The sequence below is a fragment of the Megascapheus bottae genome, unplaced genomic scaffold, assembly GCF_031878675.1.
Source record: "Megascapheus bottae isolate mThoBot1 unplaced genomic scaffold, mThoBot2.hap1 HAP1_SCAFFOLD_76, whole genome shotgun sequence".
Taxonomy (NCBI): Eukaryota; Metazoa; Chordata; class Mammalia; order Rodentia; family Geomyidae; genus Megascapheus; species Megascapheus bottae.
In genome coordinates, this window is record NW_028327824.1 from 167,440 (window position 1) to 183,596 (window position 16,157).

Below are 16,157 nucleotides of genomic sequence, written 5' to 3' on the forward strand. Positions count from 1 at the left end.
ACATATTCCATACTTGCCATTTGGCTTATTTGATTAACATATAACTTCTCCTTTTGTGTTATTGACAAAGACAGTTGTTTGCAGGAGTAAACAATGCACTATCATGTAGAGGTGCCACAACATTCACCTTGGAATGGAAACTTAAGAGGTGGATTTCATCCCTTGGCTATTCACTGCTGAGCAGTGAGCTTTTAACCAGGGGTACATATGTCTCTGCCACATAATGTTCTCTTTAAGTTGCATCAATACCCAGTCGAGGTATGATTGGATCCCAAGATCATTGAAGTGTGATTTGTTTGAGAATCTTCACACTGTTTTCTTGAATGTCTATGCTAATTGATATCATCAATAGCTTGCCATGGGCCATCTTTCTCCACAAGTTTACTAGCATGTGTTACCTCTTAACTATTCAATAATTTTCATGCTTGTGGAATGTTGCAGTGCTATCACATTGTGGTTTCCACCTGCATTTTTCTGATGATGAGTGAGGTTCTGCATTTTCTCTTACACTATTTTTTTTTTACCAATCTTGGGGCTTGAATTCAGCGCCAGGTACTCTCCTTGGATTTTCTCAAGGCTAGGGCTCTACCACTTGTGCTACAGCACCACTTCTGGCTTTTTCTGTGAATGTGATCCCAAGGAATGGAACCCAGGGCTTCATGCATACTAGGAAAGCACTCTCCTACTAGGACTTGCTCGCTTGTCTCATAAGAGTTGTGGAGCATTTATTATTTGCCTTGTGTGGGGAAAGAGACCTGTAGTCCTGAGGCTATGTTTGGATAACTGATGCCCAGCTTACACAACAGTACTCTTATGGGATGAAGCTGCTGAGAATTCCAGGAACTTACTTCAAGTACATTCATTGATGTTCACACACTGAGTGATCACCCATCAGAGCATTTCCTGTCATTGACCACTGAATGTAAATACGTTATATATGAACCCATACACAGATCTCCAATTATATTTCATTAAGGAAAAACAGTAGGAATTACTACAGGAATTCACTGTATGTGAATACATACATACATATATCCCTAACCCCAAATTTTATGTGCTTTCTTAGTAAGGAGCTTCAAGGGGCTTAAAATTAAGTTAGTCACTTACAGAGCCAAAAGTGGGATTTCCCTTATTTAATTATCAGGGAATCTATGTGAAAGAACATATATATTTTTAGACATGGCTTTCTTCTCCCTAAAAGACTACATATGGGGACACAATTCCTCTCATCCTGTGATGGAGCCTATTTTCTGATCCTTGAATCCAGACTGCTTTTGTAATTCATTTTGGTCTTAGCTAATGAATTCAAGGCCACTCACACTCACTTGAAGACTTAGACTTAATGTAATTACACTCATTTGCTTGCTGTTCCTAAGGCCATCTCAATGGTCCCCAAGATCTAGCTGCCTGGGAGAAGAGACATAGTAACAGAGAGGCAATCAGAAAAGCCAATTCAGATTAGCCAGTCCTCAGAGGAGCGGCAACTGATCAGAGATGCCCAGATCAGCCCAGTGAAGTAGCCAGTCCTGTACCTAATCATTGGAACCACTCCATTAAGCCCCATCCAAATGTTCAAACCACTCTATCTTGAGATAAATAAATGGGTGCTCTTACGAATCAGTAGGACCTCCAGGGCTTCGCATAAACAAAAGCAAGTTGATACCATGCTTTTATGATTTTTCACCAGAAAGAATAAAATGGTAGAACACTGCTTTGCCTGGGTCAACACTAAGCTCTTGAGTCTATAGAGTTCACTCTGTGCTGCACAAATATGCTTACCTGCATTGGATTCCTATAGAATGTATGTATCCCAGAGGATGGAAATGACATGGCGACAAGACGGTCTGGAAAGCAAAAGAATCCCTATTAGGAAAGTCAGTACAGATGGGAACAACAATAATAACAAAAATTATTTGTACATCTATCCAGGTTCTTTTCTCAGAGTACAAGAAGAGTTGATATGATAGTGACATAACCAAGATGATGCATTAAGATGAAGCAATAGAAGTCTAGGGAGGTGATTTTGTGGCAGAGCGTTTGACTTGCATGCAAAAACACTGAGTTGGATTCCTCAGGACAACATAAAGAGAAAACACCAGAAGTGGCAGTGTGGCTCTACTGGTAAAGTGCTAGCCTTGAGCAAAAGAAGCTCAAGGACAGTTATCAAGTTCTGAGTTCAAGCCCCAGGACTGACAATACAATACAAAAGTAAATACATAAGTTATGCAATATCATAATATCCTTAGGCTCAACAGGAACTTAGTGTTTGAAGCCCTCTTCCCTTAGCAAACCTGACCTCATGGATAATGAACTTGTTCTCTGGGATTTTAGAAGATTAAGGTCTCTTTCTCTTGGATGCTTAGATAGCTAACAAAACTGAATAAATAATAAGTGAAATTTTAATGGAGCCACTTGAAATTGCATCGTATTTACTGTCTAACCACCAGGGAGTCTTGGTTTGAAATGAATGAGATTACCTGTGCCCAGATGTAATCTACCAATATATTACCATAACACAGTAGCCTATGAAATCATTGAGAAAAATACTTTGAGAGTATGGAAAGGAAGGAAGGAAAGAAGAAAGAAGAGAAGGTAAGCGAGACAGAGAAAGGAAGAAAGAAGAGAAACAAAAAAGAAGAGAGAGAAAGCAAAAAAGCTAGGCATTTTTGGCTCAATCTTGGAAATCAGCTATTCAGGAGGCAAAGATCTGAGGAACATGGAAAGACTTCATCTCAATAAATGGCTTGGTACAATGGTATACAAGTAGAAGAACTGTAGCTCAGAAAAGCTGGGACAGAAAGCAAAAGCCTACCTTGAAAATAACAATTACATAAAAAGTGCTAGTGGTGTGGCAGAAGTAGGAGAGCCTCCCAAGCAAGCAAGAGACTGAGTTCTTTTCCCAGAACCACCAAAGAAGCCAACGTAGTAACAAATCAAAAACAAAAAGCTCAAACCAATGTGCCTTAGATAAAAAACATTGTAGTTTGGGAAAATCAAAGGGAATATTCTTACTTCAAAGGAAAATGTGGATTAAACATAAGTCAATCACATGACAAGTTTCAAAAAACAGTAATATAATTAAGAGAAGTCAATCAATAGTTAAGTTTCACAAACCAGTGATGTAAGTTAAATCTAGGTCAAATCCATCCTTGGCATATCGTCTCTTATTGCCAGACACCTGGGAGGAACAAAAATGATGAAGCTGTAAAACAGAAGTCAACCACAAAGAATTTGATATTGCTACCTAAAACTTTTACCAGGATGGGAAGCAAACATGTCCTGCCCACTTACCAGTCTTCTGATTAATTTTTCTAGATGTCTTTTCTGAGTTGCAAGGTGAAAGATCCTCGTAAGTGTTATCAGCCTCAGAAGCCGAAAGAATACAATCATTCTAAAAATTGATAGATACATACTTTTAGTTCAGAAAGAGAAGAGTTCATCAATACATACGTTTAAATCTGTGTACATATGTTACATTGCTCTGCACCACCCCCATGGCCTCCACGTTCTGCTCTAGTGCTCTAACAGTCAGCTATACCCCTCATCCCAGAGGACACTGGGTAACATATGGACATACTTGGTGGTCACAACCAAATGGATGCAGGTGCTAATCACATCTAGGACTGCTGCTAAACACCCTACAATAAATATGAATCTAGGAAGAATGATAGGATGTTTTTGTCTTCTCTTCCCTACCCAAGTAATAACTATCTTCTCAAAATATCAGTAATGCTAAGATTGAGAAATTACTGTCTGGACAAACAGTAATGAGTTCATTCAGATTTATAGACTATTTTAGTTTTCATCTTCCCCCCAAATGAACTTTGATTGTTTGTACATTGGTGTTATTCCTTTTAGTAACAGAGGCTCCCTACAGCTAGTACATGCATATCAGGCAGGGAACAGGTTGCAATACTTCCCAACCATACTGGCTGGTGTTTCTCCTCCATTCAGAAACACAAAGGTGTGGACATGTCCAACAAGACTCATTTGGCAGAACTGCTTCAACCATGGTTCACAGATCCCAGAGTTTCCAATTCAGTGGTCCAGGGTGGAGGCTGATGTGTTCTTTCTTTCTTTCTTTCTTTCTTTCTTTCTTTCTTTCTTTCTTTCTTTCTTTCTTTCCTTCCTTCTTTCTTTCTTTCTTTCTTTCTTTCTTTCTTTCTTTCTTTCTTTCTCTCTCTCTCTCTTTCTCTTTCTTTCTTTCTTTCTTTCTTTCTTTCTTTCTTTCTTTCTTTCTTTCTTTCTTTCTTTCTTTCTTCTTTTCCTCCTTCCTTCCTTCCTTCCTTCCTTCCTTCCTTCCTTCCTTCCTTCCTTCCTTCCTTCCTTCCTTCCTTCCTCATTTCTTCCTTTCTATCTTTCTTTCTGAAAAACGCACTTTATTGGGAAGCAGAGTGCTGCACAGCATAGACAACAGAGATTGCCAGAAGTGAGACCTACAAGCCACATTTCCTAAGACAAAGGGGAATTTTTAGTAAAATCATCTGACCCATGGTTTCCACTGGGCAGGCACTAATGGCTTCCCAGTGGAGAGCTAGGAAAACTCCCATCACTTTCCTGAGGCAGTTGTGGTTCCTAGAGATAGAGCCCCTCAGGTGTGCCTTCTTGTTTTTAATTAACAAGATTTTCTTTAGATTTTTTGAAGTCTACATTTGTTACTTTAATTCTGTGTTCCCTCAAGGCCATCAGCCCAGCTTCCGTACAGATTGCCTTATTGTTGGCCCCAGAGAGATCATCTTTGCCCTGATCAAGTCATCTAGAGTTACGTTGTCTGCCAGGACAGTCATGCTTTTATGAATGTGGAAGGTGAGCTTATTTTTTTTTCTCATCTGGCAGGGGGAACTCAATCTTTCTGCCAATGAAGCCTGGTCTGATCAGTGCTGGATCCAAAGTTTCTATCTGGTTTGGGGCCATGATCACTTTCACATCCCCCCTTGAATCAAAATGATTCAAGTGGCTTAACAGCACCAACATGGTTCTCTGAACTTCTCTCTCACCTCCAGAGTCCAAATCTTACATTCTGGTGCCAATGACATCAATTTAATCAATAAACACAATGGATGGTTTGTGTTCTTCTGCAACTCGAAACAATTCCCATACAAGTAGGGGCCCGTAGCCTAGGTGCTTTTGAATAAGTTGTGAGCCCACCTCTCTCAAGAAAGTGGCCAATGTTTCATTTCCTACTGCTTTAGCCAACAGTTTTACCTGTGCCAGGTGGCCTATAGAGAATGATGGGTGTTTTATACCAATCTCTTCATAATATTCAGGATGAGTGAGAGGCAATTCCTCAGATTCCTTAATATACTGGATTTGGTTGTCTAAGCCACCCATATCTGCATATGTCTCCTGGGGAGCCTCTCCACCTTCATCACTGTGACCAGGGGGACCGTGTCATCCATTAGCATTTCTATCACCGCATGCACTTTGTGGTTGAGCAGGACTGAGCAGCCTGGTTCCAGCAGGTTCTTGTCCAGGATGGAAAGGATGATGACACAGTGCTCAGAGCCCACAGATGTGGACACCATGGCACAAATGTCATCAGTGATCCTCTTCCAAGGTGCCTACCGACATCAGGGTCCCCCCGAGGTCATCCACCTTTCATCTTTCCTCCTCTTGCTTTGCTTCTAATAGCTTCATTTGTTCCTGATTTCTAAGAAATTCTTCTTCCATGAGAAGATAATCTTTAATTATCTCTAACTTCAGTTATTTCAAGCGACACTGAGTTTAAGGTGTCACCAGTAGCAGTTTGCTGGCAGCATCTGGTCACTTCATTTTCTTCTTCTATTTCTCCACTCTAGTTGGTACAGGTGCGTCATATTTCCTTTTCTTGTCCTTATCATCCTTCTTGCTACCTCTGGCCATGACCACGACTCTGACTCCGATCCATCTTGATTCAGCTGCTGTAGCTGCTACCTCAAGTGTTGTCTTGCTACCAAGGTCTCAAGTGGTGTTGAGGTTGCCCATTGAAGGACCATATGGATTGAGGTTATTTTCAAGATCCAAACCCTAGCCAAAGCAATATTTACTTGGGGATCACACTGGACCTCTCAGAAATTTGTGTAAGAAAGAATCTATTTCTTTGACATCTAATGAATATAGCTAAAAGCCTCCTAACATTAGCCCTCCAATGTACATTGGTATTTTTCTATCTCATTTAGGGAAAGAGAGATAGAGACAGAGGCAGACACAGACACAGATACAGATAGACAGCCACACCCATACACATATTACTTAGTAATCCCTTACTGCTTTAACTTTGCCTTAACATTCTTCCTTTTACCAAACTGCCATTGCAAAAATCCATTATCTGCGTTGCCATATACGTGATTTCCTAGTTTCCATTGGCTATTTTTTAGAGAAGTATAACTAGAGCCACTGAAACTTCATACATGTTCAAGTCAATACACTTGCAATATTAGGAAAAGCAGATTAGTAGATCATCAAGGGGGGATTTCAAAATGATGTTCCAGTTCCTATATCCAATGGAAGTACTTTAGTGAAGACACCTTTAACTGGCTTTAAATGCTGTCTGTTTTTAGATCTCAAGGGTATGAAAATGTATCATTTTCCCTTCATTTGTTCTTCCATTTTTGTGTTACAGTCCCTTGAAATCAGGTTCTTACACTTGCTAAGTAGGCCTCTACCACTCAATCCATGTCATCTTCCCTAATATTTTATTTTCAAAAAATGTATCAGGTTCAGAACTTAAACAGAAATCAGTTCAATATACACAATTTAAGCCAAGAATAAGTACAAATTAAGGAACAAATGAAAGAAAAGTGTGACAGTTAAGTCATGGGCTTCCTACCTTTGGATATCTTTAAAAAATGTAGCATTAAAGAATATGTATGTGATGTCCATAAATAAAATAATGATAGTGATGGCAGCATCTGTAATATTGAGGAAATCTGAAAAATAATGCTTTTTCCTGTAAGAGAAAGTAAAAAAAAATGGTTATCTTCTTTAAGAGGATAGAGGAAAATCTTTAGAGCAAAAAGTACTTGACTCAACTTCATTAAAATTGTTATTGTAATAGATTCTATGAAATGGATGGACTGGATTTGGGAAAGAGAAAACATAATACTGGTGGAAGGTATTCAAGTAGTAAATTTGTATTATTACATACTTGCATACGTGATGACAATCAAAGCTTAATGAATAAGCCATCTACCCCAGCCATTGGACAAGAGGTATGCACTGCCTTCTCCAGTGGAGTTGGAAGAAGACAAATGCAACAGTTCTGTTGAGCAACAATTTCAGTACATCATACTATCCCCAGATCAATATATGAGTATCATATGAGATGGGTATGAACTGCGCTTCTGAACTCATAATCTGTCCTTGCACCCACAATGGAATCCCAAGGGACTGCTGTGTCCTTAAAAGGACAAAGACTGACATCCATCTACCAGACTCCTTTCCACCACTGACTCCTGCAGAGGTGAGCACTAGTCCTCCAGGAAAAGCATCTTCACACTCTGAGGCAGTCTGTCAGGATCAGACTAACCTGGCAGTGAATAACTCTGCTTTGCTCAAGAGAAGAAGGAGAACAAGTCCTCAGGAAAGAACATACACTGCCTTCTGAAATGACTTGGAGAAAGGGAGGCTAGGAAACCCAGTGCCTGACTCGCCCAGCAGCCCATCCCCAAGGCTTGCCTCACCCATCCTACTTTTCAGAAAACCAGCAAGAAGGAAAGGGAAGCAATCTATTTCTTTCTTGCTACATCTCACTAATGAGATAAGCAATCTCCACATCACCTGCAGATGCTTTCATTGAAACTTTTCCTTTCAATGAACTCGGGACTATTTAGAGTGCAGTATCTAGTATTTCACATACTATCAAACGTTACTTGAAATTCCAGTCAGAATCAAAGTATTGATCTATAGACCTCAAGTATATACTTCTCCTTCTAATTTTTAACAGTCATGGGGCAGAACTCTGGGACCGGGTACTGTCCCTGAGCTATTTAGCTCAAAGATACCATGCAACACTTGAGCCAGAGAAACACTTCGGGTTTTCTAGTAGTTAACTGGAGATAGGAATCTCACAGACTTTAGCACCTGGGCTGGCTTGGAACTGTGATTCACAGATCTCAGTTTCCTGAGTAGCTAGGATTACAGTCATGAGACACTGGGCCCAGATTCTTCTTCTTTTTTTTTCTCAAGTCTTGGTGCTTCAACTCAGGGCCTGAACACTGTCCTTGGACTTTCTCAAGGTTAGAGCTTTACTACTTGTGCCACAGCACCACATCTGGCTTTTTCTATATGTGGAACCGAGGAATTGAACTTGGGTCTTTCTGCATGCTTGGCAGGCATTCCACCATTAAGACAGACTCCTGGCACTCATACTTCTCCTTCTTAACATACACATTGACATATTAATTACCTGGTCCCTTTTGGTAAATCCCTTTAAGCTTTATCTGTTCAAAGACTTTTCTCAACTACTCCATGAGAGTGTCTCAAGCAATATAAAACTAATTAAAGCTATTCAATGAAAATCTGGGTTTGGGCCTTGGCTTCAAAATGCTTTTCAAGAGGCACACATTTGTTTGGATTGATCTTCTAATTAATTTAGTATCCTGAAAAAAATTTGGCTGGGCATTTGTCCTAGTAGAATGCTTGCTATCATGCACCAATAACCTGGTGCAATTCCTTGGCACCACATATATAGAAAAACACTGGGAGTGGTGCTGTGGCTCAAGTGGTAGTTCTTTAGCCTTGAGAAATGTCCAAGGACAGCGCTCAGGCCCTGAGTTCAAGCACCAGGACTGGCAAGTAAATGTTATTTTGTGTAAATCAAGGAGATAAATGGGAGTTTCAAGCACACAGTTAAGGGAAATAGTGAGCTTGAGCTACTTGGTGGAGTAGCCAGTCTCAGTAGGGTTCTTCAGATTTAGACTTCAGAGAGAATAAAACTTACCCTTTCAGAAATACTTGTAGAACAACATCCAAAAGGAAAAATATAGCAATCACGAGGGAAAGTGTTCTATACTCTAATGGAATATGTAGTTTGCTGGTCGTAACTGTAATATCTGTTGCCATTAGACCAAGATCGACAAAAATCAGTAGTATTGCCAAAATCCTAAAATAAATAAAGACAATGAGAGTTTGGCACCACATTTCAACAATTACTAAAACTATATGTCAGATGCTAAAAAGACATTATTTAAGATTATAGTGGCCAATGGTATGAAGAATTAGTGCATTCCTATCTAAAAACAATGTTCAGTTTTTATCCAATAGAAGCACTGCATAGTGAACCACATTCCCTCCTAAACAGTATACTGGAGGGTATGTAGAAACCACACAATAACTGCAAGCTAGAACAAAAATGGAAATGAAATGACTAGTCTGTCAGTATAAACTCTTTAAATATTGATAAATTCTGAAGATGAATCTATCAGTTTCTTTTAGCACATAAAAAGTCATCAATCTGAATCTTTGTCAGACTGTAATAGTTAAAGCTCAGTGAAGGCATAACTGACCTAAGCGCTTGAAGAACTACCTGCCTGTGTGCGGTGGTTCATAGCTATGATATTAGCTACTCATGAGACTGAGGAGGATACCAGGTCAAGGCCAGCCCCAGCAAAGAAATTCCACAAACCCACTTCAACAAGACAAGCTAGGTGTGATGATGTGAGCCTCTTGTCCCAGCCAGGTCAGTAAGGCAACTTCAATCTTCCTACTGAAGTCCAGGCCAGTCAGAGAAAAAGGCCAAACCTTATCTCATAAATAAGAAAGTAGGAAGGGCTAGAAGTCTAGTTCAGTCAGTAAAATGCCTGTCCAGGAAGCATGAGGCCCTAAAACAACTAATGCCCACTTGGATCCTAAGATTTTTATTGAGGATTTTAACATGTATATGATTATTTATTTGGGGGTACTCCTTGCACAGCTATGGACACATGAAAATGAATTCAATTCCATACATATTTATGGAATTGAACTCTAAGTGCTTTGAAGCCTTTCTGTCACATATTTTAAACGAACTACCCATTGGTTGATTGTATCGTTTATGTCGTTATGACGATGAATTGAGAAGATTTCAAAGTCTTTAAAACTGAAACTCAAATGAAAATACTATTAATTTTTATGTACTCTAAGGCACAGTATAAAATTATTCTCATATGTAGAGTGGAAGCCTAAGGAACGTGTTTCCAGAATGGAGGAATCACATAAATAAGGGAGTTATTAGAATACAACCTATACTTCCAAAAGTTTAACACTTCGTTGTTATTCTTTCCTTTATTTTTGCTTTCCTTCTTTCCTCACTCCATAACTTTTCCCTCTTTCCTACTTTCCTTCCTTCCTTGCTTCCCTCCTTCCTCCCTTGCACTCCCTCTCCCTCTCCCACACCCTCCCCCTCGCAATCTCCCTCTCCCTCTCCCTCACACCCCTACTCTCATTCTTCCAGTATTTCTGTCTTTCCTTCTTCCTTTTCCATTCCTGAGGCTTGTACTCTAGGTGCTGTCCCTGAGCTGTTTTGCTCAAGACTAGCAAACTCACTTGAGCCAAAATGCCACTTCTGGCTTTTTCTGGGTCATTTATTTGAGATAAGAATCTCAAGAACTTTCCTGTCCAAGCTGGCTTCCTGTGGTAATCCTCAGCTTTCAGCAAGGATTAGAGATGTGAGCTACCAGCACCCAACTTATATTTACTTACTTTCATGAGTAGAAAAACACATAGCCATATGTCATTACATTGACTTGCTTAAATGCCATTTTTTTCTGAGTTATAAGACCAGCTTAAGACAATTTTCCAAGATCAATTGGATTATAGTATGAAGGCACACATGGGTTATTTTTCAACATCTTAACAGTAGAAACTCTTGTTGCTCAGTTTGGACTTTCTTAGATTCTTTTCACTTCAAATATTGATGTTATATTTTATATACATACTTCATTGCTTGTATTTCTACAGTCTTACCCACCTGAATGATAGAGACAGTAGAATTTTATTTGCAATTTTCTGCATGTGGTTGCTGTAAAATGTGAATAAAAATAAAATCAGTCACATTTTGTCTCTCTTCATATGGCTTTTTTACCTTTTTAGGAAAAGAGTAATCTGTTGGTCTTAGGAACCGAAACTTTGGTGCAACTCCAAACAAAAGTACTTGCATTGTACAAGATTAACCAAAACCAAAGTCCTGTATAATATCAATTTAAAGGGATATTCTACACCAGTTTTATAATGAAATGCTTTTAATAAACAACTAAAATATTTACATTTATGCTTCATGAGTTTTTCACCTTCACATCCAGAATATATGAGGAAACAAACATACCTATACCATACACCAAGTTTTGAATCTTTAGTGTAATATTTACCTCTCACATAAAATTCTAACCCTGACTTGATGGTAAAAGACTTTTCATCCACTAAATAAAGCACATACAATATGAGGGGCCTGTCCCCAGCTGTCAGTTCTCCATGAACAACTGGAAACCTAGTCAAGTCATTATATATTGGCCAACCCAATTCCCAGAGCAATGAAATGAGATACATCGGGATAAACACAGGCCCAAAAAGATTCTCCTGTCTTCATCATCATCTCTTGATATAGACATCTGACACGCAGTTGGGCAGGATTTTGTTTAAGGCTTGATACACCTTGGAGGTGGGCCCTTATAGGAAAACATATTTCAAATTAAAACTTCCCTAAGGACTAGTCTTTTCTCATTCTGAGAGAGAGAGGGGGGGGAGGGAGGGAGGGAAGGAGAGAGAGAGGGCGGAGGGAGGAAGGGAGGGAGGAGGGAGAGAGAGAGGGGGGAGGGAGGGAGAGAGGAAGGGAGGGAGGGTGAGAGGGAAAGAGAGAGAGAAAGAGGAAGAAGAAGGAGGAAGAGGAGGAGGAGGAGGAGGAGGAGGAGGAGGAAAAGGAGGAGGAGGAGGAGGTGGTGGTGTAGGAGGAGGAGGATCAATGCTGGTGTTGTATCCTCTAGCTGGAGATAATGGAGCACCTGCAGAGTAGTTTCTTACCCTGCTGGGGCTTCCATCAAAACGCTGAATTGGCTTGGCCACTACAATAGATTAGGAATAAGAAGAATTCTTGATATTTATTCTTAAGACAGCTAAGGTTTTAGAAAGGTAGCTGCAGATATTACATCCAATGCATCTTAGAAAAATATCAAAAATCCTGTATTGTCATCAATACTTCCAAGAAAGTTCTCTAATCTAAATCACTTTCCTTTCTTTGACTATACTTTCATGTGTGTCTGTACCTACATTCATGTTAATATCTATAAGTATACCTAGGTGAGTGGTGCATATATGTTCAGAACATACCCTTCATTGTTGTTAAGTTCATCAGGTTTTGTTGTGGTATCAGACAAGATATCGCTACAGGATGAAAACAAAGCACATTGTCAGGTATCTTCTAGACTTGATTACATATCCCCCCATATTTCTCCAATAACCATCAACCAACCGTTCAAAAATGTTTTGTTCTACTTCTATGTATTTCAATATATTCTGTAGTTTATCTAGCTGTCTATTTCTACTGGAATTCTATCATGGGATGATAGCATGCAGTAATACAATCATTTCTTTTTTCCCATATATTTTTTGTAATTAATGGAAGGGTTACATTATATTCACCAGATTGAAGGTGCATCACTTCACATACATTGATACCCTTTCTCATGTCTTGGTCCCCATTTCCCTCCCCTCCCCCCGGAACATTATCTTGTTTTCCCCCCTTCCCTATCTGTTTTCAAATAACCAAATATACGTATATACAATATATCAGATAACAAGGTGAAATGCTGTAACAATATGAGATAACCAAGGGACAGCAAAAGAGATGAGAGATAACAGTACATTAAGGACAACAATCACTCATTATATGGCTTTTGTTTCTATATCCTGGAGGTCCTTTCATTTAGTGTCATACAACATGGGCTTATGTATCTAGGTTTTGTTCTATTGTATATCTCTGCTAGGGGAGCTCAAGGTTTCTACTGATTATGACAAATGAGGGACACCATAGAGCCTATGTTCCTTTGAGTCTGACTTACTTCACTTAATATGATTTTTTCCTAAGTGTTTCCATTTCCTTCCAAATGGGGCGATGTTGTTCTTCCTGACAGCAGCATAGAATTCCATTGTGTATAAATACCACATCTTGTTGATCCACTCATCAACTGAGGGGCATCTGGATTGGTTCCATTCTTTGCTATGGTAACTAGTGCTGCAATGAACATCGTTGTGCTAGTGACTTTAGTATGTCCTTGTTTCTGGACGATTGGGTAGATGCGAAGTAGTGGAATTGCTGGATCATAGGGGAGCTCTATGTCTAGATAAGTAGGACTGCGTTAAACTGCAGAGCTTCTGTATGGCAAAGGACATAGCTAGAAAATTAACTAGACAACCTACAGAGTGGGAGAAGATCTTCACTAACCATGCAACAGACAAAGGCCTCATATCTAAAATGTATCAACAGCTCAAAGAAATTAATCATTTCAAAACTAATCTACAAAGAAACAACCATCTAGTAAACAGACGAACCAAAGACTTAAGAGTGTTCTCTGAAGAAGAAATATGAATGGCCTATGGACACATGAAGAAATGCACGACATCTCTGGCCTTAAAAGAAATGCAAATCAAAACAACTCTAAGGTTCCACCTCACTCCAGTTAGAATGGCCGTGATTGAGAAATCTAATAACAACAGATGCTGGAGAGGATGTGGACAGGAGGGATCATTACTCCACTGTTGGTGGGAGTTCAAATTCGTTCAACCACTACGGAAAGCAGTATGGCATTTCTTCAAAAGACTAAACAGAGCTCCCCCAATCATTTCTTATGTGTATCTATTAAGACTTCCTTTATACTCTACAAAGAAAACCATTTGTATAATTACATTGTAATAGAGAAGAAAAGAACAATTCTGCCTTTGTGCTGTAAATATTTCCTTTGGAGAAAGCTTGGGGAGTGCTGGGATGATACTTATTCTGTGACTGTTGAGTGGAATATTAGGCAGATATGTGCTTCCATTGGCTATATGTCATCGGTTGAATCGGTTGTGGATTCTATGGAGAGGATCGAACATGGTTGGGATCCATCTCCTCATTTATGTGCAGCGGTGTCTGTTGTGTGAAATTGGGTGCATTGAGGCTTAGCTGCCTTTTTGTTGCTAATCATTGCAGTACCTTTAGCCACATGAAGTCACTTTCATCTTGTATTATTTTCAAGTTTTCTTTGTTACATAGAAATATATTTTCATTTTCTTCCTTTTCAGCTCCATTCCGGGAATACCTTTTTCCATCCTTTCACTTCAACCTGTACTTGTCTTTGCTAAGGAGGTGAACTTCTTTTTGGGATATTTTTGTGCTGGAACTACTAGGGCTTCATCTTAGGGATTGGTTGCTCTTCCTTAGGTTTCTCTATCAATTCTGGTACTCTACCACTTGAGCCATACTTTCAGCTTTTTGCAAGTTAAATGGAAATCACAATCTCATACATTTCCTGCCTATGCTGTCTTTGAACCATGGTCTTCATGAGATCTCAACAGTACTGACCATTACAGGCATGAGACACCATTGCCCAGAATCTGTGTCGTCTACCTTGACTGAGGTAAAAAGTACCAGGTGTATAGTATTCATGAGGTACATAGTATACATGATTCCATAATTTCAGCAAAGCAGTGCCAATATATAAATATATATATATATGTATATATAAAAACACACACATGGAGAATTCTTAGGTGAGTCTCCTGTCTCCTGGAATTTATCATTTGTTTAGATATAAGACTCTTCTTGCGGTGGCTACATAAAGACAATCGCATTTGGAACAGCATGAGGTAGTGGTAGGCAGGAAGCAGAGGTGACTTCAGAAAGTTCAGTGAAGCTAAGAATCCTACAAGTGCTCTTCCTTCTCAGGTAGTGTTGTCTCTATGTTAGGTGGGTGCCCCAGGCCTTCACAAGTTCCTTCATCATTCCTGATGGAGCTTCTCTCACAGCCCTATAAAGTCTTGATATGTCTTCACAGAGATGAAACACTGAACATTGAGTTTGTCGGCTGTTTTGCTTTGTTTAGTTGGTTTTGTCCTTCTAGTCCTGGGTCTTGAACTCAGGGTGTGGGCACTGTCCTTGAGCTGTTGCAATCTATCCCTCTACCACAACCTACCACTATAGCAGCACTTCTGAGTTTTTCTATGTGCATGTAGTACCTAGGAATCAAACCTAGGGTTTCCTGTGTGCTAGATAGGCAATCTAATAGTAGACCACCCACTCAGACCAGTTGTTTATTTTTTTTGTTTATTTCCTTTCTTTCTTAGTTTCACTCCCTTCCTTCCATCCTTCCTTCTTCCCTCCCTTTCTCCATCTCTCTGTCTCTGTCTCTCTGTCTGTCTCTATCTGTCTCTCTCTGTCTGTCTTTTTTCTTTCTTTCTTTTTCCTTCACCTGGCTTGATACTTGATTTTTGGGGAGAATGCGGTGGGCGTTGGTCCAGAGTCTTATACTCAGGGCTTGGTTGCTCTCCCAGAAGTCTTCAGCTCAAAGCTTGTGCTATGCTCCTGGAGCCATATCTGCACTTCCAGTTTTCTGATGATTAATTAGAGGCTCCTGGAGTTTTGTGCTTTGGTGACTTTGAACTGCAGTCCTCAAATCTCAGCCTCCTGAATAGCTAGGATTGCAGGGGTCACCCAATGGCACCCAGTGATACTTGATAATTTTTTAATGAAATACATTAACTGTAAAGTGAGATGACTCAAGACTTGAGCTGTGGCATTCACAATCAAATCAAATGTCAGTGACAACATTGATTTGTCTTTTCAATCAGCTGCAGTTTGGAGGTGTAAATGCCCTCAATCCACCCAGTTTGCTGATTCCTTCATCTCATCCATTCTTCAGCATCATCTTGAAGCTTCTGTCTCAGATAGGATTCAGAAACCATAGTCCTGAGGCAGGAGCTCGATCCTTGGGATTAGAATTGTGGCCCTCACTTCACTTGGTAGAAGCACCATAGCAGAAGCACTCTGGCAGGATAATGAATACTTCTAGGATTTTAGTTCCATTGTTTTCTGCTAAAGAGTCTTCAGAAAACAGTGCAGCCTCCTACATCCTATTACCTCCAAATAAAATAATTAAATCACTACTGCTTTGTAAAACTTAAGAGAACTTTAATCTCCCTGACAGAGTCCACATGAAGTATCTAAGTGA

General features: G+C 39.6%; 1 protein-coding gene and 1 pseudogene across 1 annotated transcript in view; both read right to left on the reverse strand.

The window, feature by feature from the left end:
* The window catches only part of LOC150039106 (phosphatidylinositol 3,4,5-trisphosphate 3-phosphatase TPTE2-like), a 30,081-nt gene extending 26,908 nt beyond the window's left edge, over nucleotides 1-3,173 (reverse strand). The window contains exons 1-2 of the mRNA XM_090328007.1: nucleotides 3,115-3,173; nucleotides 1,780-1,844 (exon numbers count right to left, since the gene is read on the reverse strand). Coding sequence (XP_090184133.1) covers nucleotides 1,780-1,830 — 51 coding nt within the window. The 5' untranslated portion in view covers nucleotides 1,831-1,844; nucleotides 3,115-3,173. The remainder of the gene's footprint in view (nucleotides 1-1,779; nucleotides 1,845-3,114) is intronic.
* Nucleotides 3,174-4,575: 1,402 nt separating this feature from the next.
* On the reverse strand, nucleotides 4,576-5,723 carry LOC150039107 (26S proteasome regulatory subunit 4 pseudogene; annotated as a pseudogene).
* Nucleotides 5,724-16,157: the final 10,434 nt, after the last annotated feature.